Source organism: Ambystoma mexicanum, chromosome 1p, assembly GCF_040938575.1.
Source record: "Ambystoma mexicanum isolate Mex_15411 chromosome 1p, UKY_AmexF1_1, whole genome shotgun sequence".
In the NCBI taxonomy this organism is placed as follows: Eukaryota; Metazoa; Chordata; class Amphibia; order Caudata; family Ambystomatidae; genus Ambystoma; species Ambystoma mexicanum.
In genome coordinates this window covers 463,127,295-463,152,517 of record NC_090921.1, presented here as the reverse complement: position 1 = coordinate 463,152,517, position 25,223 = coordinate 463,127,295, and the positions used below count along the sequence as shown (strand labels likewise).

Genomic DNA, 25,223 nt, shown 5'->3' with positions numbered 1-25,223 from the left:
TGAGTCAGCCTTCATGGCTTTAAGGGCCTCATCAATTGTCCCCAAACAAATGTTCCCCTTCACATGGCTTTGTGTTGCACTTCTTGACGAAAATAAGTGGAACAAGCCATGTTTGGCATCTAAGGAGTACATCATTGCCAATCTGCTCAAACCCTGTTTTAGCTAGGTCTACGGCAATGTTGATGCTGTGATTCGTTGCTTCCCCCCTTCGCGCACCAGCATCATGGCCTCTTTTCTCTGCTGTTTCGGCATGTATTCCAATAAAGGTGCTAGACGGTACCACATTTTTTATCACATCGAGCAACTATGGCCAGGGCATTCGCTGCTCCAATGGTGAGAACCTTTTTTCCAAAGGCATCCATTTTCCGAGTGGCACACTTATGCTGCGTTCGAGCCTTGGGGCTTGCTGCCGCTGAAACAACTGAGCAGGTTGTGAGGTGAAGCATTTCGGTGTAGTATCTGCAGCCTTAAACTTCTTCTCCAGCCTACCTTAAACCACTGGCTCAGTAAAAGGATGCTTCATAGGCCCTCCTGCCAAACGTAATCCAGAATGGGTATGGAAAAGACTGCCTTCCTGCGTTTACCCACATAGTCGAAGAGAAAACAATCTTTCTTCATCTGGAATCAGACCAAACTCCTGGCATTCCTAGACATCATGGAATGAAACGCCCCAATGTCGTCAGGAGGCGAAGGCTGACCCAGCCTACCCTACGCATCTTGTTCAGGATCTGTGTCCCATGTCTCGGCTCTCCGTGGAGACGAGGAGGCGGTGGAATTTTTATCCCTCGGATCAGGGTCCTGGTCTGTGTAAATCAGTTCCCCCTCTTCTTGCTCTCGCCTACGTGGACTGAATGTACCTGGAGGTGGAGGTTTAGGAGGTGTTTGAATCCTAGGGAGTATGCCCTGGTCTCTACAGGGATGGGTTGGATCTCTTTGTTGAGGGGGTAACTTGATGTTCTCTGTAAGGCTGAATTGTTTGAGCTTGAGGAAGCGGAAGCCTTGCATCAAGCTGTCCTAAAAGAGACTTCAGTGTTGCAAGGACCTGCAGGGAAAGCAAGGATTGTGGATTTATAAGGGGGTATTGTGTCTGCATACCGCCTATTCCAGCAGGTGTTCATGGCAGAGTAGGTGTCTGAAACCTTAGAGGTTCTTCCTCTCTAGATGGTCCTTGAATAGGAGGATCGGAAGTTCCTTCTTCAGGATCGGATTCAAAGACACTTGGACATTCCTCTGCTCGAGACTCAAAATGTCTTCTAGCATGATATCTGGGTACTCCACAGGAGACATTTCTAGGGGAGCCTGGTCGTGCTGTATCGTGGCCCCAGTTAGGGTTTTCAAAATACCCTTAGGGGGTAATATATTGCCTTCTGTCAGCAATTCCGAAATCTCTTTCATAGCGGTGGTCTTTGGGTGGGTAGGCTTTTCTGCAGAGGAGTTCTTTTTGGTCCTCGACGAGGTGGTTGTCGACAGGGTGGTCGAAGTGGGCATTGACAAGAGACGAGCCGCCCCCGACGAAGATGATGCCGTCGTCGTCAATGCTGTTGTCGATGGTGCTGTCGTCGGAATAAACTTCGACGATTTGGCTGTCGAGAGGTGTCTCGATGACGACTCAGCGAGGAGGATCTTTGAGATGCCGACGATGAGTAGTGTTCTTTGTCACTCGTCGAGGTAAATTTTTTTCGATGACGACACCGAGTAGGATTTCGTAGCCGATTTAGCTCTGTGCTTGTCCGTTGACAGATCTACTGGACGGGTCTGCGGATTTTGACGATCAGTGTGAGCCCTTCTCCCTCGGTTTGTCCGACAGTGTTTTCGCCAACGGGCCTTTAGGAGAGTGCTTGGCCCCAGAATGGGACCTTTCAACACTAGCTGGTGGTTTCTTTACAGGGAAAGCGTGTTTGGCCTTATTGTGCTCCGAGGACTATTTTGCCTCACCTGCTCCTCAGATCTGGACCTCTGTCTTGACGGTGACCTCTTGTCAGAGGGAGTGGTTGCTCTCTCACTTCATGATGAGCTCCTTCATTGAGCTAGAAGATTAGCCTTTGGTTCCTATCCTTAAGTGTTTTTTACGAGAAAACCTGGCAGATATCACAGCCGTCAGCATAATGGTTCGAGTAGAGGCAGTGCCTGCCCCCTCAAAATAAATGTATGTCACAAGTGTCGCACGGCCTAAATAAGGATGCCTTAGGTCGCGAAGCTTCCATGGTTGGAACTGGAACTGAATGTAGGTCTACGTCAGTTGCACCGGATGGTGAAATTTGAAGAAATGTAATTTTCTCTCAGGAGAGAAACACAAGGAATCCTAACAGCTCAGAAGATGGTTGAAATCTAAGGGGAAGCTGCTGGGGCAGATCTATACACTCGAGGTCCCATTGGTGGCTACCAAAAGCACCCACGACAACATGGATGGGACACTCAAGTTGTCACGTTTCTCCATAGGAAAATTACTAAGTCAATGTCCCGGGAGGATAGCTCAGTGGCAACGTGTTCACCTTGGAAGCAAGAAAACACAAAGCAACACAGGTTCGATCCCCGGGCCTGCGCTTAGAAACCTCTGGGTATTTAATGGGGGCGCTGTTGCGCGCAACTAAAATGGCCGCCTGATTGGAGTACTCCGATCCCGAGGACATCCTTATCATAAATTAATCCAGTTTGGGGCCGCAAAGATAGGAAGCGACTACATCTGCTGTTGCCGGCATTCCTACTGCACGTTGTGTGCAAATCCTGTGTGAAACCGCAGAGGTGCGGCTGAGTTCGGAGCTTCGTTGCGCGGGGCGGCCCGCCCGGCTGACTGCAAGCCGCCACTGAGATCCGGAAGAGTCACATGCCAGACCGAGGCTCTGCAAACGCCGGAGGGCCGTGTGGGGGAGGGGCGCTGATCCCGGCAGAGCTTCCTTAATACGCGGGCCTACGGGCAGACCGTGTGTGTTGGTGCCGAGGTCCCTGCAAGACGAAGATTGACTGCTGCTACTGCCCACCTCCCGAAAAGCGGCTGGGTCGATGCGCGGTCTCCCACGCAGGGCCCCAGCTAGCTCTGTGGGTCTGCCGGCGATCGGGTTCAGACTGGCGCTACGAAAGCAGGTGAGGGGCTTGAAAGTGCACGGACCCAGCTGCATCGGAGCGTTTATACAGCGTTAATATCCTTCTTGCAGCGCCCGTCAATCGGAGACGCTGATTAACGTGGGAGAGCACAATACATCCGTAGAGGGGACTTTGCGCTATATTATACCGGCAAAACCTCTGTGCTGTTAACTTGAGGGTGCTGCTCCTTGTTTTGTAGCTTGCCTCTATGTTTCTATTGATCCTTTAGCAGACCTGCACCATTGGGAGAAGTATGTGATCCGTGGCAATTTGGCTCCCTAACAAAGCTGGCCAGACTGCGCCACAAGTGGCTGGACATCAGTTGCCATGGATGAACGCTAAAGGCGACCCGACACACTACCATTGATCCGTTGGAGGGTCGTGGTGGAGTCCTCCATATATAAAGACAGGTGCGATCAGAGGCGCTGCAGCTCAGCCCCAGACCCACTGTGATACTTTGGTTGGCAGCTCCTATAACGGGCATAACCCCTGCCTGTAACTGTCAGGCTGTTCACCCTCACCACCCTTCTCCTCACCTGTGGCTTCCTCTTGCTTGTCCTTCGAGTGTTTGGAGGATCTTCGGGGAGTTCTGGTATCTTCCTTTGTAGACTTGTCTCTGGACCTCCTGTCATGCAAGTAGGGTCTGGCTCCCTCGGAGGCCACCTCGACAGGAAGTGGAACCTGTCTTGGGGGGGCCCCCCGAGGAGCCGAAGCCCCGCGACAGGGTAAAGACCGATGGATGGTAAAAAACCCTGTGTAGTCTTCCTGAGATGGTATTGAATATTCGACTCTCCAATAGCAGATGTGGTAGTGAGAGATCCGGAGTGAACCCAAGAAACAAGTGGATCAAGTAAGTTTGTTCTGTCCACCAAAATGAAGATGGCTTGAGGAAAAGAAGGCAGGATCCGATCCGTGGAGACTTGGCCGGATACAAGGTAGCAGCAACGAGAAGCAAAGCGGGAGGAAGAGAAGAAGGAAAGAGCCCGGAACGGGGGCACGGACCGAGCAGAGAGAGAAAGGTAGGAAAAGAGGGAGAAGCAGTTAAAGTCCCTATTTACCAGAAACGGTTGGATCCACGAAAGGCACAGGGAGGAACACGTAGATACGCGAGGATGGCGGCGGACCGCTAGTACGAGTGGCAAGATGCCGAAAGCAAAGGGAAAGACTGAAAAGGCGTAACGGACAAGTGCCGTGAAAGGACAAAGGGAGTAAGGAAAGGCAGAGTTAAACAGAGATAAGGCAAGCGGGTAGGAGAAAACACTACGGGGGGACACTGGAGGAGCTAAACGGAGTATTTAGCTGAGCGCTGGTATCTCAAGGAGTAATAACAGATACAACGCGCCGGGAGGTGGGCGGGGCTTGCTTAAATAACAAAGGCAGCCATGTTGGATGAGGACTGGACTGCTAAGTGAAGGTTCTCCACGGCGAAAACTTCCACTTCTGCCATATCTTCCAGGGATGGATCCTGACAGTATAACCCTTCTCCCTCCGAACGCCCCCTGGTTTTCCCGGGTATCTTTGGTGAAACTCTCTCAGTAACCTTGGAGCATGCAGGTGGTGTCTGGGTTCCCAGGTTTTTTCTTCAGTGGAGAAACCCTTCCAATGGACAAGATATTGGAGACTGCCTTGATAATACCGAGAATCCACTAAGTATTCCACTTCATACACTTGTGGTTCTACTGTGGTCGGAGTCTTGGTTTTCCAAAACTTTGGTGAGAAAGGATCCACCTTATAGTCTTTAAGCAGTGATGTGTGGAAAACAGGGTGTACCCTCTGGAGGTTCTTAGGCAGGCGGATTTCGTATGCCACTGGGTTTATTTGTTTCACTATAGGATAAGGACCCAGATATTGTGGAGCAAACTTGCCCATGTGTATCCACTTGGGTAGATACCTCGTGGATAACCAGACCCTTTGTCCAGACTTCCAATCTGGGTTGGGTCTTCTGCTTCTGTCGGTCCACTTCTTTTGTGCGAGTTGGCTGTCCTCTAATGCTTCTCTTGCCAACTTATGTACCTTCTTTAGTTCTGATAACCGGTCATCTATGGCAGGAGATTTGGTGGGTTGCATTCCGGACCAAGGCATCTGCTGAGGATGGTAACCATAAGTGCAATAGAAAGGACTCATTCTAGACGAGGTGTGGTAGTTGTTGTTATAGGCGAACTCGGCCTGCGCGAGGTAGGAAGACCAGCTCTCCTGTCCGTTGCTGCAAAAACATCTTAAGTACTGCTCAAGTCCGGCATTAAGTCTCTGTCTGACCGTTGCTCTGTGGGTGAAAGCCGGACGACAGTGCTCTGTGAATCCCCAACTGTTGACACAACGATGTCCAGAACCTGGAGGTAAATTGGGTACCTCTATCCGAGACTATGGTTCGAGGCAGGCCATGCAAGCGTACTATATCCCGGAGGAAGACTGAAGCCGTCTTTGGAGCTGACGGAAGACCTTCCAATGCTGAGAAGTGAGCCAGCTTACTGTATGAATCAATAGTTACCATGATTGCGGTCATTCCTTCTGATTTCGGTAGATCGACAATAAAATCTGTAGACACGTGTTCCCAAGGCTGGGTAGGTAGGGTAGGTTGTTGCAGTTTGCCCAAAGGTTTGCCTGTTTGGTATTTGTTGGTGGCACAAATCGGGCAGGTCGAAACGTATCTCTCTACATCCTTGTGGAGTTCTGGCCACCAAAACCTTCGGCTTATGAGATCCTGGGTCTTCTTGATACCGGGGTGTCCAGCGAGGGGGGTATCATGACACCAGGAGAGGATCTGTTCCTGAAGTCCTTTAGACGGGAGAAACAACCCAGTACCGTGGTAGTACAAACCATCATCGGCCAGATTGACAGTGGTTGGAATGGTTGATAGCGAACCGTATTGGGAGGAAAGTTCTTGCGAAAAGAGAGAGACACCTGCCGTGATCTTAAGGTTGGGAAACAAGAGATCGTGATCTTGATTATGGTTGGTTTCTACTCCCGGACATCTGGAGAGGGCATCTGCCATCTTGCTCTGACCCTGGTAAATAAGTGATGTTAAAGTCATATTGAGAGAAGAAATATGCCCATCTAGCATGTCGGGCGTTGGTACACTCCATCTGTTGTAACACTGAGGTTACGATGATCAGTTCGTACTTGAAATGGGTGTGCTGCTCCTTGTAACAAGTGCCTCCACTCTTGGCATGCCAGTTTGATGGCCAGTAGTTCTCTTTCTAAAACTGAGTAATTTCGTTCGCTTTTGGTCAGGGTTTTGGAATAATACGCTACTGGATGTGTGAGACCGTCTTCTGCCTCTTGCAATAGAATGGCTCCCACTGCTCCCCCCGAGGCATCAGTTTCCATTATAAATGGTCTTGTTTGATCTGGTTGCACTAGTATGGGAGCGGAGGTAAACAGCTCCTTGAGCTGTAAGAAGGCTCTTTTCTGTTCTGGTCCAAAGGCGTACTGAACCCCTTTTTTAAGGAGACCTGTAATGGGTAACATCAAGTTAGAAAAGTTGGGGATAAATTGGCGATAGAAATTTGCCAAACCTAGGAAAGACTGGATCTCTTTGGCACTTCTTGGCTCCTTCCAGTCCAGGATAGCCTTTATCTTTCCGGGTTCCATCTTGATCCCTTCCTTCGAGAGGACATAACCTAGATAAGAGACGGAGGTCACTTCAAACTGGCACTTTTCTGGTTTGACCAGGAGGTGATTTGCTCGGAGTCGATGTAACACTCTTTTGACTTGTTCACGATGGTCCAGTAGTTCTTGAGAATATATCAATATGTCGTCTAGATAAACGACCACCGAGACAAACATGTCAGAGAAAATCTTGTCGATAAACCTCTGAAAGACCGCAGGGGCATTTACCAGGCCAAAGGGCATAACCCTGTATTCATACAATCCGAATGGGGTCCGAAATGCGGTCTTCCACTCGTCACCTCTCCTCACTTATAGGAGATGGTAGGCTCCTCTAAGGTCCAATTTGGTGAAGTAAGAAGCCCCTCTCACAGCTTCTAGGATGTCCCTTATGAGTGGCATAGGGTAGCGATCGCGGATTGTGATCCGATTTAACCCTCTGTAGTCTATGCAGGGACGTAGTTCAGTGGCGTCCTTTTTAGGAATGAAAAACAGTGAAGCCCCCCCTGAAGACCTTCATTCCTGTAATAGACCGTTCTGCAGGTTGTCATCCAGATATTTTCTTAAGGCCTGTCTTTCGGAAAGAGATCGGGGAAACATCCTGCCAAATGGGACAACCGACTCCAGGGTCAGTTCTATGGCACAATCCTCTGGCCGATGAGGAGGTAAGAGTTTGGGTGTAGTGTCTTCGAAGACCTCAGCATATTCTTGGTACTGACGGGGAACCGATGAGACCACCTTGAGTAGAGGGGTTCCATTGTCCTTGTCCTTTCTTTTGACTCTAAGGGCAGATTGACAATGCTGTTCACAGTAGGAAGAATCAAAACGCACACAGTTGGTAGTCCAGTTTATTTGCGGATTGTGTCTTCTTAGCCAGGGTATTCCTATCACCAAGGGAAAGTGGGCTGCTCTAATGAGATCGAATACCAGCGGTTCCTGATGCTCTCCCAAATCCAGACGGGGTATCGTCTCAGATTGGATTGGGCCTGTGGACAGGGGGGTACCATCCACTCCTTCTACCGGAATGGGCCTATCCTTCTGCCTAAAGGGGATCTGTTGTTCTCGAGCCCATCCTTCGTCCATAAAGTTCCCTGCGGCACCGCAGTCCAGCATGGCTAAGACCTCCACACATGAAGTTTTGGTTGTCCAGAGTTTGACTCGAAATACCATCAGGCTGTTATCCTCTCTTAATTCTGTTGGTCTGGTAAGGTTGCAAGGACTGTATCTTGTCCCCCCGAGACCTCCCTTGCAAAGGACCGAGGGTGGAAGTTTTCCTTCCTTCTTGTAGGAACTTCCGGACAATCTCTGAGGAGGTGCTTTGAAGAGCCGCAATACATACAGAGGCCTGAATCCCTGCGTCTTTTGCGTTCTGCAGGCGTGAGGGGACCTCGGGTTGCCCCTATCTGCATAGGTTCCTCTCGGGTGGACGGTTCCCTCGAAGGGTGAGGAGCCGGGCTGGATGAGGGCTGGCTAAGACGAGGTCTTCTCCTTTCTTGGCGGCGTTCGTTGAGACGATACTCTAATTGGAGATTGAGTGACATGAGATCTTGAAAGGACGGAGGTCGAGCTACTCGGGCTAACTCATCCTTCAACTCATCCTTAATTCCCCTCCGAAAGATCGTCTGTTTGGCAGATTCTGGCCAATCTGTTTTCGCCACCAGTCTCAGGAAGCGAGATATGTAGGTCTGTACATCCGTGTTTCCTTGTTCTACATCTAGTATTGCTTCAAAAGAGGTGTACAGAACCTCAGGACGATCGAATCTGGCCTTGAAAAGGTGCAGGATCATTTATTGTTACCAACGGGGTGGCCCAGGCCAAGGCATTTCCGGTGAGATTAGCTATGAGGAACCCCACTTTAGCTCTGGCGGTTTCAAAGGCGTGGGGACGAAAGGCGAAATATACGTGGCAGGCGTCTAAGTACTCCTTTAGACCGCCTGGATAGCCATCATATTTTCCAAAGGATAAAGGCATGGGTGGTAGGTCTCCTTGGTCGTCCCTATGTAGGACTACTTGTTGGCGTAGGGCGACATTTTCGGTTTTCAGGGATTGGACTTCTAGGGTTAGCCCCTGCAATGCTGCCACCAGCTCTTGATACTGTTCAAGGGAAGCCATGATTCTGTCTTGGCGTTATATTCTGTCAGGCTGTTCACCCTCACCACCCTTCCCCTCACCTGTGGCTTCCTCTTGCTTGTCCTTGGAGTGTTTGGAGGATCTTCGGGGAGTTCTGGTATCTTCCTTTGTAGACTTGTCTCTGGACCTCCTGTCATGCAAGTAGGGTCTGGCTCCCTCGGAGGCCACCTCGACAGGAAGTGGAACCTGTCTTGGGGGGGCCCCCCCGAGGAGCCGAAGCCCCGCGACAGGGTAAAGACCGATGGATGGTAAAAAACCCTGTGTAGTCTTCCTGAGATGTTATTGAATATTCGACTCTCCAATAGCGGATGTGGTAGTGAGAGATCAGGAGTGAATCCAAGAAACAAGTGGATCAAGTAAGTTCGTTCTGTCCACCAAAATGAAGATGGCTTGAGGAAAAGAAGGCAGGATCCGATCCGTGGAGACTTGGCCGGATACAAGGTAGCAGCAACGAGAAGCAAAGCGGGAGGAAGAGAAGAAGAAAAGAGCCCGGAACGGGGGCACGGACCGAGCAGAGAGAGAAAGGTAGGAAAAGAGGGAGAAGCAGTTAAAGTCCCTACTTACCAGAAACGGTTGGATCTACGAAAGGCACAGGGAGGAACACGTAGATACGCGAGGATGGCGGCGGACCGCTAGTACGAGTCGCAAGATGCCGAAAGCAAAGGGAAAGACTGAAAAGGCGTAACGGACAAGTGCCGTGAAAGGACAAAGGGAGTAAGGAAAGGCAGAGTTAAACAGAGGTAAGGCAAGCGGGTAGGAGAAAACACTACGGGGGGGACACTGAAGGAGCTAAACGGAGTATTTAGCTGAGCGCTGGTATCACAAGGAGTAATAACACAGATACAACGTGCTGGGAGGTGGGCGGGGCTTGCTTAAATAACAAAGGCAGCCATGTTGGATGAGGACTGGACTGCTAAGTGAAGGTTCTCTGCGGCGAAAACTTCCACTTCTGCCATAGCTTCCAGGGATGGATCCTGACAGTAACTTACCTTCAATCTACATTATCAGGCAGGATACATGGGAATATTACCGCATGCTAGATCAGCCCGGAACCCAGGCAACAACGACTCCTTTGGGTTTTGAGAGTCGATATACCGGCACTCATCATGTAATGTAACAGAACCAACTGCACGAACGATACTATACCATCGTGTGAGTCTGGCCTGACCCACGTCATCTGTCCTTGTTCTGTAAAGACAGCTCATGGGCCGAAACGAGAAGGAAAAGCGCAGGGGGGAGAAAAACTGGCCCGATGGACTCCTTTGCCAGCTCCCAACCTCAGGGGACGCCGGCAGCCACAACCATGGAAAATGACATACTTGCTGAGACGGGGCATGACGCCAGAGAAGACCGTCTCATGACCATGGTGCAGAACGGCTTCCTAGCGGTGAATGTCAAGTTAGACGATATTGTTTCGACCATCAGCTCCCTCAAGGCTAGAGTGGACAGGGAAAGCTCTTGCATTACAGAGGCTGAAAGCAGAATCAGTACTAACGAAGATGCGATAACACAGCATTGCCGGGACATAGCACAGCTTAAAGGTGAACTGCGCAACACTCAAGCAAAATGCAAGGACCTTGAATCTAGATCCAGGAGAAACAATATCCGTGTTGTCGGCGTTCCAGAATCCTTTTGCAAGGGCCCGATGGAGAGACAGGTAGAGGCCCTGTTGAAAACCCTTCTGGGAACGGAATCCTTCTCTGACCACTTTCTGGTTGAGAGGGCTCATCGTACACTTGCGCCACCGCCCAAGCCTGGGGCACCACCGCGCACGATCATGGTCCGTCTCCTCAATTATAGAGACAGAGACACGGTGCTCAGGCTGTCCAGGGAAAAGGGCTCTCTGCAGTACGAAGGCAACTAAGTCCACATATATCTTGATTTTTCGACAAGCGTCCAGATGCAGCGCAGATCCTACGAACAGGCCAAAAAGCTCTTGAGATTGCGCCGTGTCCCGTACGCCCTCATCTTCCCCGCGAAATTGCGGATCCAACATGGAGGCAGATCGCATTTCTTTGAGAACCCGGCGGATGCCATCTCGTATATTGAGTCGTCCATCCCCATGCCTCCGGAAGATTATCCAGGAGATCAAAATAGGCCCCGGCGACGGGGGGGGGGGATGACATCCCGGACTCAGCAGACTGAATTAAGATTATGGAAACATCCTGTTCAAGTCATGTGGCTGACCCTATTGGGTATAACGGCCCCAGTTGTTATGGTTTTGGAAAAGTTGGGATCGTGAGCCTCTACTGATGGAGGCCTGGCGACTGCGACTAGCGACCCTCAGGAACGTTCCACAGGTTATGGAGGAAGGGATACATCATCGGGTTGAGGGTGGGGGTTGGGGAAGGGCACAAATTGTTGCCATAGTTGGCAAATGTTTTAAAATACAGAGTCTGGTTGCAACAGGTGCGACAGTTACGGTTTGTGGCACTGGCAAACTACTTCACTCATTGATATTGACATTATGCTATGGTACTGAGTGACAAAGTTGTAAGTGTTAAACTCCTTTCATGGAACATACGAGGCTTGAACAACCCAATTAAATCTAGGAAACTCGCAGCATATGTTACCAGACATAGCCCCCAAATTATACTGTTGCAGGAGACGCACGCACTAGGGCAGGTTTGCCCCAATTTCCTGTCTAGGTGGGGCCCACTGAGATATTATACTGAATACTCCTCCCAATCTAGAGGAGTCCTCACCCTAATACATCCGAAACTGGGCTTCCGCACTCATGACGTTAAGATCGATCAACAGGGAAGATATGTGTTGGTATGGGGAGAGTTGGCAGGGCGAAATATGGTTTTGTTTAACACGTACGGCCCCAACATGGATGACCCCGAATTCTATAATGCTACATATAATATGTTGATTGAAGCTGAAGATAGTGCGGTGGTCTGGGGGGGAGATTTCAATACAATCCTGGACACATCTCTTGACAGGTCTACAACGTCATACAGACCCTTAACCCGAGCTGCATTAGCCATACGACAAATAATGCAACAAATGACTATGGTAGACATCTGGCGAGAATTACACCCCATAGAGCAGCGCTTCACATTCTACTCATCAGTGCATGATTCAGAGTCTCAAATTGATTACTGGTTAATGAGCTCCACACTTGTGAATATGGTCCAGCATTGTGAGATGTATCCCCGCACCCTCTCAGATCACTCCCCTGTGTCACTTACTCTGAGTGTTGATGAGGCTGTTCCCAGGGCCAGGCGCTGGAGAATGCCCCCTGCCCTACTTAGAGACCCGAATGTCTGCGAATCATTACGTACTGAAATAGAGGAATTTTTCAACTAACCGAGCGGTCTGTGAAATGGTGCGCCACGTTATGGGAAACATTTAAGGTGTGGGTTCGGGGTGCAATTATGGCTAAAACCAAAGGCTTACTTAAAACAGTTAGACAAGAGTTGGACACCACAGAAGCCAAACTCGAGCTCCTGGTGTTTGAATACACCTGTACACATAGTAAGGAGGCCCTTCTAGATATCCACACAACACTGGCAGACTTTAATAAACTTGCTGCAAGGGAGGTACAGTATATGGCTGCCCCGATCCGAGCTCGTAGATATGGGGAAAGTAATAAAGAAGGGAAACATCTGGCCCAGATGCTCAAAACCGAACAGGGTCACCCCCCTATAGCAGCCATCCAGGCGCTTAGCGGGGACATAGTAAATGGTGAACAAGAAATCAATGATATGTTTGCTGCATTCTACAAGACATTATACTCTAATAGAGACACCAAAACTAAAGAAGAAATAGCAAGGTACCTGCATGTTATCGATCTCCAGACCTTGACCTCTGATGCGCGCATGTTATTGGATACCCCCATAACACTAGATGAAATTACGGAGGCAATAAACGCGTTAACCTCTGGTAAGGCCCCTGGTCCTGACGGACTCGGCGCCGAAATTGTCAAAGAATATCACGACATACTCACCCCCCTTCTACTGACAGTTTGGGAAGAAGCAATGGAATGTGGTATACTACCAGACACCATGCGAGAGGCAGTCATAACTGTTCTGCTTAAACCTCATAGACCCCCTCATGACATGGGGTCATATAGGCCCCTTTCGCTTAACATTAACACAGATGCAAAGATTTTCACCAAAATCCTGGCCACCAGACTGCTGCCCTATATGCCCATACTGGTGGATTTGTACCAACGAGGTCTACTGCTCCCAATCTGCGCAGACTCTTCGGAGTTATGGCACATATAGATCCAGCGGCAGACGCGGTGACGGCCTCCCTTGACGCCGAGAAGGCATTTGATTCTGTCTCCTGGGTCTATCTGTTTCAGGTCCTTGAGAGATTTGGGTTGGGAAGCTACTTTGTCAACTGTGTTAAGTTATTGTACACCTCCCCGGGAGCGAAAATACTAACTAATCAAACCATGTCGTCCCTGTTTCGTCTGGGTAGAGGCACAAGACAGGGCGCCCCTTTTCCCCAATCCTTTTTGCGCTTACCATAGAACCCATGGCTGAATATGTACGACAAAACCATGCATGTAGAAGCCTTCGCATGACTGGGAAACCGCAAATCATCTCCCTATATGCGGACGATACCCTATTATACATTAGGAACCCGGAAGTAAACTTAGGGCCAATCATTTTGGAGGTTGAGACGTTCTCCGAATACTCGGGATACAAGATCAACGTATCCAAGTCGGAACTGTTCCCGCTCACGCCCGGTACTAGAGAAATGTCGGATACACACGGATTTAAAATGGTCACCTATACATATCCGCTATTTGGGGATCATGGTTCCAAAAGATTGGAGCACACTGTACATGGAAAATCACGGTGAACTTTTACAATCCCTTACAGCTAAACTACAATCCTGGAATAGGCTCCCCTTATCCCTATATGGGCGAATATCCTTACTTAAAATGACTGTTACCCAAACTCCTATATTTCTTTTGCAATATACCGATCTGGACGGGCAGAGCCTTCTTTAATAAACTCAACACTCTAACCACCACTTTTGTATGGGGAGGGAAGACGCCCAGATTGAAATGGTCCAAAATGATAGAACCCTTTGAAAAAGGTGGGATTGCAGCCCCAGACTTTGAACTTTATTACTTAACATCTCAGGCACACTTTGCGAGACACTGGTTTGACCCGGAAGACACTGCTCCACACATTCCCATGGAAAGATTTGCAGCTTCCCCTATAGAACTACGAGCGGTCATGTTTGATCTTAAACGAAAAGAGCCATGCAAATATGACCCTGTCAACCCCACTGTACGCGCATGGTCTATGATATACAATAGGCTCGCCCTTACAACCCCGTATGACCCAGAAGTGCCACTATGGAACTTCCCAGGCATAAGCCCCACGTTTGATAAGGCCCTCCAGAGTGCTTGGGACCCACAAAAGCAATTTCGAATGCGAGATGTTTCCGGAAGGGAAATACTGTGCTCTTGACGATTTTATTAGGCCGGTGCGTGGAGATCACCTTAAGCGATTTCAGTTTCATAGAATGAGGGCTGCCTTTGCCGCTAAATGGCCCTCGTTCCCAGAGGAACCGGCCACACATGAATGTATTGCAGCCATGACGGAACCGGGTGGACATAGTAAAAGTCTGTCTGCGCTCTATAGTCTTGTTCAAACACACTCCAAGTCAAGCAATGATATTAAAGGGAACTGGGAACGGGACCTGGGGGTGGAACTGGGTGAAGACACGTGGTTGAGATACTGCCAGTTGACCAAACATGTATCCATGAACTCAGGGCTTCGGCTCATTCAGTTTAAGGTTCTTAACCAGCTACACTATACCCCAGCTAAGTTAGCTAAATTTGTACAAGGTCACACAGGAAAATGCCCTAAATGCGATGCCCCTGATGCAGACTCTTATCATATGTACTGGGCCTGTCCACCGGTCACTGCATTCTGGGGGGAGGGGGCAGAGATCCTGGAAGACATCACGGCGATACCTGCCACACCTTCCCCACTGAAATATCTCTTTGGGGATATCGGTAAAGCCGCTACCACCACTAGACGGTTATTTAACTTGGCATGTGTGGTTGCAAAACGTAATATACTGAAATGTTGGAAATCAGTACATCCTCCAAGGCGGCTGGACTTTTTGAAAGACTTGTCAATGATTAACGAACTGGAGGAACAATTATAACATTGCATATATAACATAACATTGCCATCGAGATGCCGTCCCAAAGATATATGGGCACTGTTCAGGCTATATTTATGTAATATGATATCTGATGGAGAAGATATCTGATGGAGAAGATAATTCAACGTCGCCACTCAAGTACTGTTATGCAATGTGAAAACGTGCAACCTATACTGTGAATATGTGTCTATGTTGTTTTGATCGATGTGCTTCGCCAACTGCCAACCAGTTTAGTACTGTTGTAACTCTCTGAACAAAAATAAAAATTATAAAAAAAAAAAAAAGAAACCTCTGGGTATTTAAGCGCGTTATAAATGCCCAACTAAGGCAACAAAAAAACAAACAACAATTACGCAACAAAAAAACAAACAAATTCCCGTACCAGTGCCTCGATGCCTGCGGGCTGTGCGAGTGCTTTAAAAATGCAAGCAAATGAAAGTAACCAGGGATTCCCAGCCGGACGGGGAATATTCACAGCATGTGAATCCATGAAAGATTCAATGCTGGAGAATCCGTGATATCCCTATTGGAGAATCTATCCCCAGAGAGGGGGGTGTTATACCCAGTAGGATCCTGCTTGCACCGTCTCTTAACGGGTGTTAAGCTTTGCGGGCCCTCCCCTTGGGGAGATGGGATGAATACCTGGGATTAGTCACAGCTGTTAAGGTAGTGGTTCTACCCTCTTTCCCTGTTCCCAACCCAGAAACTAATTTATCTTTCATTCCTGCCACTGCAATGCACTTAATCCTTGCAGTACTGCTGCACTCGTTTACCACAGTGGCATGTGGAAAGTCTGACACTTTCCCCAGATTTGAAAACAATATCTTGATTTGCTGGTGTTCGAAGGGTGTATGGTGGTCTGCCTTAGTTTAGTAAGGAGAGACACCTTTCAAAAGATTTAATGAATGTGATTTTATAAGTACCCAGAAATAAAATCAGATTCTAGACTAAAAATATAATACGTGGTCACTGCTCTTTCCACCTGCGACGGATTGATGAAGGATACCAGTTCTTCTGTGGGAGTGCTTCCGCGAGAAAGACTGTGGCCTCTGGACAGAGCACAAAAGCCCACACATGTATGCTTATAGAGGCACAAAACAAAAAAGAAAACTCAACCAAAGCAGGCTTCCGCCATCACAACACCTGTATTTTACACAATGTTACCATAGATGATGTCCTCTGCTCACATTATCTTGACTGATTCAAGTACACATGGATACTCCTCCATGTGCAATCTGTCAATACGGCACAAACCACCATGTGCTCAGGGAAGGACACAGAGGTTAGTGTTCTGAGGTGACAGCAGGTAGTCAGCCAGCTGCCACAATGAGTGAAACAATCCACAGTGCACCTCAATGCCAGCTTCCACCATGACACACAAATCACAAAGCAAAGCATTGCACTTTCCACTGCCACTATGACACACAGATCACAGTGCACCTCACTGCCAGCTTCCACCTAGGGTGGCCAACTTTACAGAGTGGTTTGCAGGACACTTTGGAACGGGTAGTGCATCTAAAGCGGCCTGTGGTGCATGCAATTCCATGCCGTGTCATTCACACAACCCCTACCCCCAATCACTTTTTTGGGTAATATTAGTGGCAAATGTCATTTTAACATATGAACACAAAAAAAGAACAAATAACCGTGGTGTAAATGACCTAAATTGGACTATTATATACGAAGCAACTCTATTAGTCATTAGGCTTTTTTAAAATAATATAATGATATATTAACATAAGCTATGAAGTGAATCACTTACGAAGACTGCAGATAAAACAGTGAGATTAAATGATTTCCACAGGATATCACACTTTGGTGAAATGGTGAAACAGGGATGTGAACAGTTAAGGCAACTGAACACATCTTCCCAGGTTCAGTTGATGTAGATATTTATAAAGGTATTGCTTTGCATTTCATGTGCTTAAATAATACTTTATTTATAGCAATGCCTTGAAAGAAAACCACATTACATAATAAACTAACCTATATACACTATATACATCGCCACAGAAATACGTTGAGCAATACGATTATGGCTTTAGTTTTATTCTCCCCATCCTACAGGCAACGTCACAATAGCATCATGTAGCTTAATATGAGCCTAACTGATCACCCTTGCGTTTTAAAGCCAGTGTCATTATTTCAAGAAGCATACAGTATTATGCACACTCCCTATCACAACCCATTCACATTTCTTAAGTGACAAATGTCCCTGCTAAGTGTCCCCTTCCCTCCTATCAGGGAGTGGGGTCAGAGAAGTGGGGCAGGGGGGAGTCCAGAGGCTGTGCTGGGAGCAGGGTGGGGAGAGGCCAGAGACTGGGCTAGAAGTGGGATGAGGGAGCACATAGACTGTGATGGAAGCGGGTTGCGGTGTCATAGCCATTTGGACTTACTAGCCATTTGGCATTTTTGGGGGGTCCTGGCCTGCCCACATTTTGCTCATGGGGTTTGGGCATCCAGGCCAAGAAAGTAATAAGAACATGTCATAAAGGAAGGTGCCATTACTTCTTCTGGCGTACCTGGATATTCCACTTCAGGCTATATGATGTTTGTGGACGAGGCCCTGACTGCTTCAAAGATGTCCCAGCATTCTTGAAAGACTGTCAGGCCTTCAAACTCTGAAGTAAGGAGCCACGCCGTTGGGTTCAGGGACTGTGGTTTGTGATGTAGTACCCTCCCCTAGTCCTGTGTGATGGTGGTCGGGTGATTGGGGAGCCTGATCGGCCGGTCCCTTGAGGGTTGGACAAGGTCCGATTAATAGGCCTGGCAGGGCCAGTCTGGCGCGATGAGGATTACTTTGCATGGGTGCATCCTGATAATCTGCGCAGAACTGGCAACGGCGGAAAAGCGTGCACGAACATTCCGTCCCACGAAAGGTGAACGGATCCATCACTGACCCCTGCTGGGGGGTCCTGCTGGCGTATCTTGCGCTTTTTCTGCTGTGAAATGTGGAAAATAAATCCATCAATGGGCGGCCCTATCGTTGGAAGAGCAACTGCATTGTGCCGAGGTCGAGCTCCTACTCATGGCTCTGGGACATCCGCCTGCTGAGGCTGTCTGAGGTTTGATTCTGAACTCCCGGGAAGTGGGACGCTTGTATGGCAATGCTGTGAGCGATCGACCAGTGCCAGACATGCTGCGCCTCCCGTGACTGTGGCAGGACTGACCTATTCCAGAGGTACGCCTACCCTGAGGGACACTGTTGGTGGTTCAATTGTTATCAAGACCGCTTCTGGGGTTGCAGGCTGGAAACCTGTATCTGCAGCTTCTTTTGCTGTTTCCATTAAGAGTATAGTCCATGATGCCGATGAGTTATTTTTTTCAAGGGACTTCTCCTCCGTTGTCGACAGGTATTTACCTTGTGTGTACATACTGGACGTCTGACTGGTGCCTCAGTGGCCCCTGTTTTTGCTTTGTTGACATGTCCGTCGACGAGCTGTCCTTCGGTATATGTTTTGTCGGGACGTCAAAAGACAAGCCATCCTTTGACGCCGTCGACTAGGTCTAGGCCAACTTTATGCCAGGTCTGGGTGACTTGTGCCCTCTTGGTTTGCTCGACGCCCTAGATCGGGGAGTCGCGACTTGGATGCTTCCGTCAACGTGGCGACCGTCAATGCGGTCAGAGGGGCGTTATGGCGTGAGGACCCGGCCTGCCCCGGGGAGATTGAATGTTCCCCTGACATTGACGCCATTGCTGATGATGTCTTCCCTGTAGACCACAACTTTGATCCTTCCAATGATTTGGACCTATGTTTAAGTTGTTTGGATTTGTCAGCCGCCGACCTCTTGGATAATTTCTCCATCGTTGACTTACTGGACGGTGGGCTGTACACCCTCTTGTATGACAATAACAGCCTATTCCCGGGTTATGACCGTCACTCTGGAGCTTTGAAGGGTCTCTGTTCTCCCACTAGGGGGACATTGCACCCAGTCCGTGGCTCGTAGCCATGGGCAACCCGGTGCTTGGGTTTCTTCGACGGCCGCTCCTCCAACCTGACCCTCTACTTGGAGCGTGGTTGCTTCTCTGTGGAGATGGCTATACTCTTAGTCTACTCGACGTTGGAGGGATACTCAGGGTAGTTTTCCTCATTCAATGTCACACAATTGACTGGATTAGGTCCACCAGTCTCCTGGAAGGACCTAGGTGGTAATACCCATGGTGGTAATACTGATTATTACTTCGATTCGGCTAATTGTCTTGAGGTGTTCAATGAAAAATCTTGACTGAATTAAGTTGATTTAAATATCTATATTTATTGTTTAATGACTCTTCATAGTAGGCCTCTTGCATACATTTACATTGTCCAATAAATTTCAGTCCATATAGGACCTTCTTCAGGGAATAAAAAAATATTCCTTTAAAACAAATTTTACCTGTATACAACGGGTTTTGCTCGTGGGCCTTATCAGTCTATTCTTTCTGATGGATAAAATCTCCAAATTAATGTCCACTCAAGCAGATTCGCTTTGCAGTATACTCTGGTAAGTATTTCCTCCATATGCCAATTCTTAGTAGCAAATCTAGATGGTAAAAGGTGCATAATTCTATAAGGTATTATTGATCAATGCAGAGTTTACATATGTTACCAAAGGTGGTTCTCCCCAAATGGGGATTCTTACCTATTTCAGGATCTTCTAGTAACAGCAAAGCACCATGCTCGCGTGGACACGCGTTGCTGGTTGCTTGTGCTGTTTATATACTTTTCAATGTTGTGATGCATGTAAAAATGTTAGTCAATGTTGCGAATATGTGCACGCTACGCATATTATTGTGAGTTAATTATACCTTGTTGTTGATAGTCATTAGTACATATATTAATCATTTCAATATTCGAATTACAACATATGAAAACATTCTTAAACACTGAGTTGTACATTAACACGTAACTTTTCTGCATTTAAAGCCCAACTTTTTTGTGAATTTAAGTGGTCCTTTGTTGCATTATTAGGAGGCAAGTTAGTGTGTTATTCTAAGCCCAGATGTCGCTTTACATAATTCACACTCAAGCAATGAATAGTAGTAGTCTGTTAATTCTAAATGTTTCATGAAATATTAATATACTCACTCACTTGAAGTATCTCATCTTTTGCCAAAATCAGGTCATTCAAACTAACATAAAATACAAATATAATTAAATACAATAAAAGAAAGCATGCATATTTACACTCTTCGTTAAGACCCCGTGGGTGTAAAGAGTTCAATTTCTCTATCCAAAATGTTTCTTTCTGGCTCAAAATTCAGTTAATGTCCACCTTTACTCCTTGTTTTAGGACATCAAGAATTTGAAATCTAATTTGTGATATTTGGTGATTAGCTTCTTTGAAATGTCTCGATACGGGAGATCTAGTGTTTCCCGTGTGTCTATTGGACTGATGTTCGTTCCACCTTGTTTTGGCTTTCCGTGTTGTTTGACCCACATAGTATTTACCACACGTGCACTTGATGCTGTATATCACGTTCATAGTGTCGCAGGTTGCAAATTTCTTCAAGACATTTCTTTTTACCTGAATTTGGATGAAATAAAATGTCACCTGTCATGATCTCTGCTTCCAAAAGGTCAGGGTTTTCCCAACTCCCTTGGAAGCAGATCCATAACCCAGGTTCCGAGTGCCAACCAGTCCCAATTGGGACCTTTTGGACCCAGTCCTGGCGCCAGTGGCACCAGGCTCATAAATATGCCCAGTCCCAGCGCTGGAAGCGCCGGGCTCATAATGCTTGGGTGGACTTACCTTCAGCAGACCATGCTGCTTACTTGCCTGCCAGTTGAGCCTCTGATCCTCTTCTGTTTGGAACTACTTTTCCTGTTGGGTGGGGCTGGAGCCACTCCCTAGATTCAGAACACTGGAACTCTTCTGGAAGGCAGGAACTCTTTTCTTACCAGGAACTCTTTTCTTACTTAGGCGTGGCTGTGGAAGGAGACACCTAAGCACTACAGGAGGCTATTTAAACCATGCCCGGTGGATGAATCTTGCTTTGCGTTATTCTGCAACCTCTGCAGCAGAACGCTCATCGTGTCTTCTGCATCCGGTCCTGGGCCTAAGGAAAAAGGCTTACCATCCTGAATCCAGTCTTCAGCAACACCTATAAAGACAAGAAAGAACAGGTTAGCATTCCGGCATCTGAAAGGCAAAGGCTTACCATCCTGAATCCAGTCTTCAGCAACACCTATAAAGACAAGAATGAACAGGTTAGCATTCCGGCATCTGAAAGGCAAAGGCTTACCTACTCTTCGTGCGCTCCGGAGGCCTTCGGCGCTGCATCCCGCATCTGAAAGACAAAACAAGGTGCGTTTAAAGACATTGGGGAACTTTAATACTCACGTGCCATTACTCCTTTCCACATCTAATCCAGTGGGTATTCCGGCACCCTGCAGCCGCTCCGAACTCGTACCTGCAAAATAAAAAGACAGTTAGAGCGCATAGTGAAGCAGGCAACAAGCGCTTACTTACGTGCTTCCAGGCGCTTCTATTCATCACACGGGCTCCATCTTCAACTCACTTCAGCCCGTCATCCGCCATCGCCAGAACCCTGCAAAACAAGAGACATCATTACTAAAGACTTTAAAGACATTTGAATGACTCGAAACTTACCGTTCGTGCAGTAAACGACGGACAGCAGTCCTCTGAAGTCAAGAGGCCTGCGCTACCTATCCAGTGAAGAAACTGGTTACAGCACCCTGCCCCGAGGCAGATGGAGAGCTCGGCATTCACTTACCTAAGGTGAGAGCGTTAACCTTTGGGGGTCTACAGGAGAGGAGAAGAGGAAAGAGATAGGGACACCCCAATAACCCCAGTTCATTAACCCCATATTTTCTATCTGCAGACATCTTACTCTACACGTCAGGCATACAGTGCACAGAGGTCCAGCCCAAAGAGCCAACCGGGTGCTACCCATCACCTTTGAAGATACGGTAGTCGCCCAGTCAAGACCGGCGCCTCTGCGAGAATCAGGTGAGCGTTACATCACCTTTCTGAACCATATTGCAATTTGAGCAATTTAAACAGGGATAAGTGCCTTTCCTTTTTTTTTTGTTTTATTATATTTAGCAGAGAAAACTCAACTTTTATCAAATTTAACATTTCATTCACATTTTACAATTTCAATTAATTTAACAATTTTTAAAGAGTTCCAAATAACGGATAAATAACAAATAACAGAAACTCTCACCCAAAACATCACAACTAAATCAAGCTAAAATGAAATAGACAAGTGTAAGGAGAGACAGTATAAATATACAAAAATTAAAAGGTGTTTTAACGAAAATTGGTAGGCACCTACACATAAGGATGTTTACATAATAAAAATGGAATTAAAATTCGTCCATTACACCTTAATCATATAACAAAGGTATCTTGCACAAACAGTTTGGGTGATCTATAATTCCTTCGAATTAAAGTTTTGATCAAGCAAGCCCCATTTTGTGGTAATTATAGAAACTGGTCCCATATGCATTTCTCCTCTTAGTCTCTTTGCGGTCTGTAAAATTCTAAGTCATCACAGTTACAGTTTCCACATTCAAGTTTAAAGCATTCATAAAATTATAAGTTGCAATACAAATACTAATGATTTTGGTGGATAGAATGGTTTCCAACAAACAAATGAGGGACTCCAAGTGAAAAAATACACACGGTCGTGCTTGGGAGAAACAATTATATATATATAAAGCAACTAGGAGACCGAGGTATAGGATCTTGTTTAGGTGAACAGGCAAGACTAGACCATAAATAGCACAGGTGGTCAAAAAAACAACAAATGGATCGGTACAGACCACATCACAAAATCGGAGATGAAAAAATTAAATTCACATCCTAAATTTAATAAAACATTTGCTTTTATTTGATAAAGAATCTCATAAGAATTGTAAAAACTCCTAATGTTTCTTCTAACATTGAAGTAATAAAAATGCAATCCATCAAAGAAATTAGTTCATGAATGTCCAAAGAGTTAGTCAGAACAATGTGCAACACAACTAGACCCATACGATTCACCAATCACTCCATTCATACTAAAACTCATACACATCTAAAATTCAAACCTCAAATACAATGGTGAAACACACAAATACATTAACACAAATGGACTAGTTACACAAGATATTGTAGCACCATGTTCAAATTCCAGTCAGTATCAAGCACTAAATTACTAGAAGGACAGACTAGAATAAGAAACTTTCATGAGTCATATTGACTATTTGGGCCACGCCAAGAGTGGACCACTTAGAAAACCGACATGTTTCTTTCTATTTTCATAGTTATATTAATTATGTGGAAATTCATCAGGGTGACAGAAGTCATCAATGATCGATGGTACTGGGGTGTTGCAAACCTCCATAAGCCAGTCTTGTTCTGGCACCTAAACAAGAAAAGAACAGACATTACTGACCTCTAATCAAATAAATTAATGAGTTCAGTATAAATCTGTGAAACGCTCCATCAAAGGGCGTAAATACAAGGTCACATGACTTAGTAAAAGGACACATGACCTGTTCAAACAACACCTACAGAAGGTCACAAGCAGCGAATGAGAGGACCAACAGGGTAAGATAACTAAATGCATTAGGTTCTAACCCACAGAATAACCAACATTTACCACTTCATGATGGTGAGAGAAAGAAAAAGCACCAAGCGGCTCAAGAATGGTAATACCATAGCTTAGGTAATCTCCTATGTTAATTGTTAATTCAGTAACTCTAAAACTGAGGTAAAGAGTGACACTTACTCTGCCGCTGGATAGAATGGTTGGCCATCTATTCTCGGGAGCCATCCAGCCAAGAAATGCCAGATGTTTCCACATGGCTCTTAGATTTGTCAGTGCTGGACATTCTACTATTATATGTCTCGTGTGGGAACCAAGTTGAAGCAAAGGCGCAAGATTGAGGATCGGAGGGGAGGGAGCTCTATGCAGATAGCTTTCCAGATCTTTTAGTTTTTTAGATGTAAAAGCAACTGCATCAACGTCTTTATAGGTAACACACAAATTCCTAGTATCAATCCAGTCCATCTTAAAGATTTTGTCCTTGGCTCTGGCTGGATTCATGATGAGTGTCTCAACACTCACGTCTGCCTTCACCAGAGTGTTCCTAATATATGTTGACCAGGAACAGACAAAACTGTGTGGCAAGGATAGGATAACATAGACAGAGAGGGTCGCCAGAATATTATCCGTCCGTGTGTACGTTAAACATTTGCAAAACAGGGCACATAGCCGCCAATCATACTCTGCCGTCAATGACGTAAGTCCCAACTCATGTCGCAGCCATGGACCTGGTACACATTGCAGTAGACAGAGCACCGCCCGCCAGAATTTAGCTTCCAATTTATTTAGAAAGGATGTTTTAATTATATTTTTAGTCTCCAGACCATAAAGAATTTTCGGCAACACTTTCTGCCGCCAATACATAATGGCAGGGCTGATGGAAAATTTGCCATACATGCCATACTTGTATAATGCCAGTCTTGTCTGCGAGATGGCTGAGACTAATTTGTGTTCAAGAGACCTCAACTGTGAATCAACTTGTGCAGTGCCATAAACCAGTATTCCCAAATACAAATTAATGATATTAATGACTACTGGTGCAGATTGTTCAACAGGACATATGAATATGTTTAAACAAAGGTAAGGCTGATGTGAACGAACGCTCACCTGCTAATTTCTTTGTCTGTGGCGATGGAACACTTTTATTGCCACCATTCTTATGGAGGAATATATCAGCCGGTAGATTGGTAGTCCAATCAAGAATCTGTTGTATTTGATTAGCTTGTTGTGTGATCTTTCCAACCAAGCCTTCAAACAATTTGAACAAACTTGCCACTGTAGTATTTACAGCAGCCAAAGTAATTTCTATAAGGGCTAAATTGTCCGCTGGGCTTTCCAAATGACTCATCTGGATACGTCGCAGCGGTGTAGGCTGTAAAAAGGAGTCAGCAATGGATTTGACAGAAATCTAGGGAGCCTGCGGAGCTATCATTTTGGCATGAATCTCCATGAATGGTACTTAGCTTCCCAGCACTCGCATGAACAGAAATGTTCAACAAATCCAGCGCCGACTCTCTATTCTCATTTACGGGAGACAAAGTTTTAATCTTAAAAGTAGGTTAAACTGGTGTCAGAAATGTAAGGCATACTGGTAATGGATACTTCTCTGGCCACTCCAGACACTAGAGATTGATGAGTCACGGGAATACTCATATGTACAGAAGGTAAAAATGTTTGGAAGAGGGTCTCCTGTTATGCTCAATACTTTCGCAGCTTCGATTGT

General features: G+C 46.7%; 1 protein-coding gene across 6 annotated transcripts in view; it reads right to left on the bottom strand.

The window, feature by feature from the left end:
- The window catches only part of TMEM59L (transmembrane protein 59 like), a 690,169-nt gene that overhangs the window by 111,380 nt on the left and 553,566 nt on the right, over positions 1-25,223 (bottom strand). Inside the window, exon 8 of one of the 6 annotated variants that reach the window (XM_069649304.1) lies at positions 22,975-23,317. The exons of the other annotated variants lie outside the window; for them this stretch is intronic. Within the exon in view, the coding sequence (XP_069505405.1) occupies positions 23,182-23,317 (136 nt within the window). The 3' untranslated portion in view covers positions 22,975-23,181. Of the gene's footprint in view, positions 1-22,974; positions 23,318-25,223 lie in introns of those variants that run through there. 6 annotated transcript variants of the gene reach the window in all.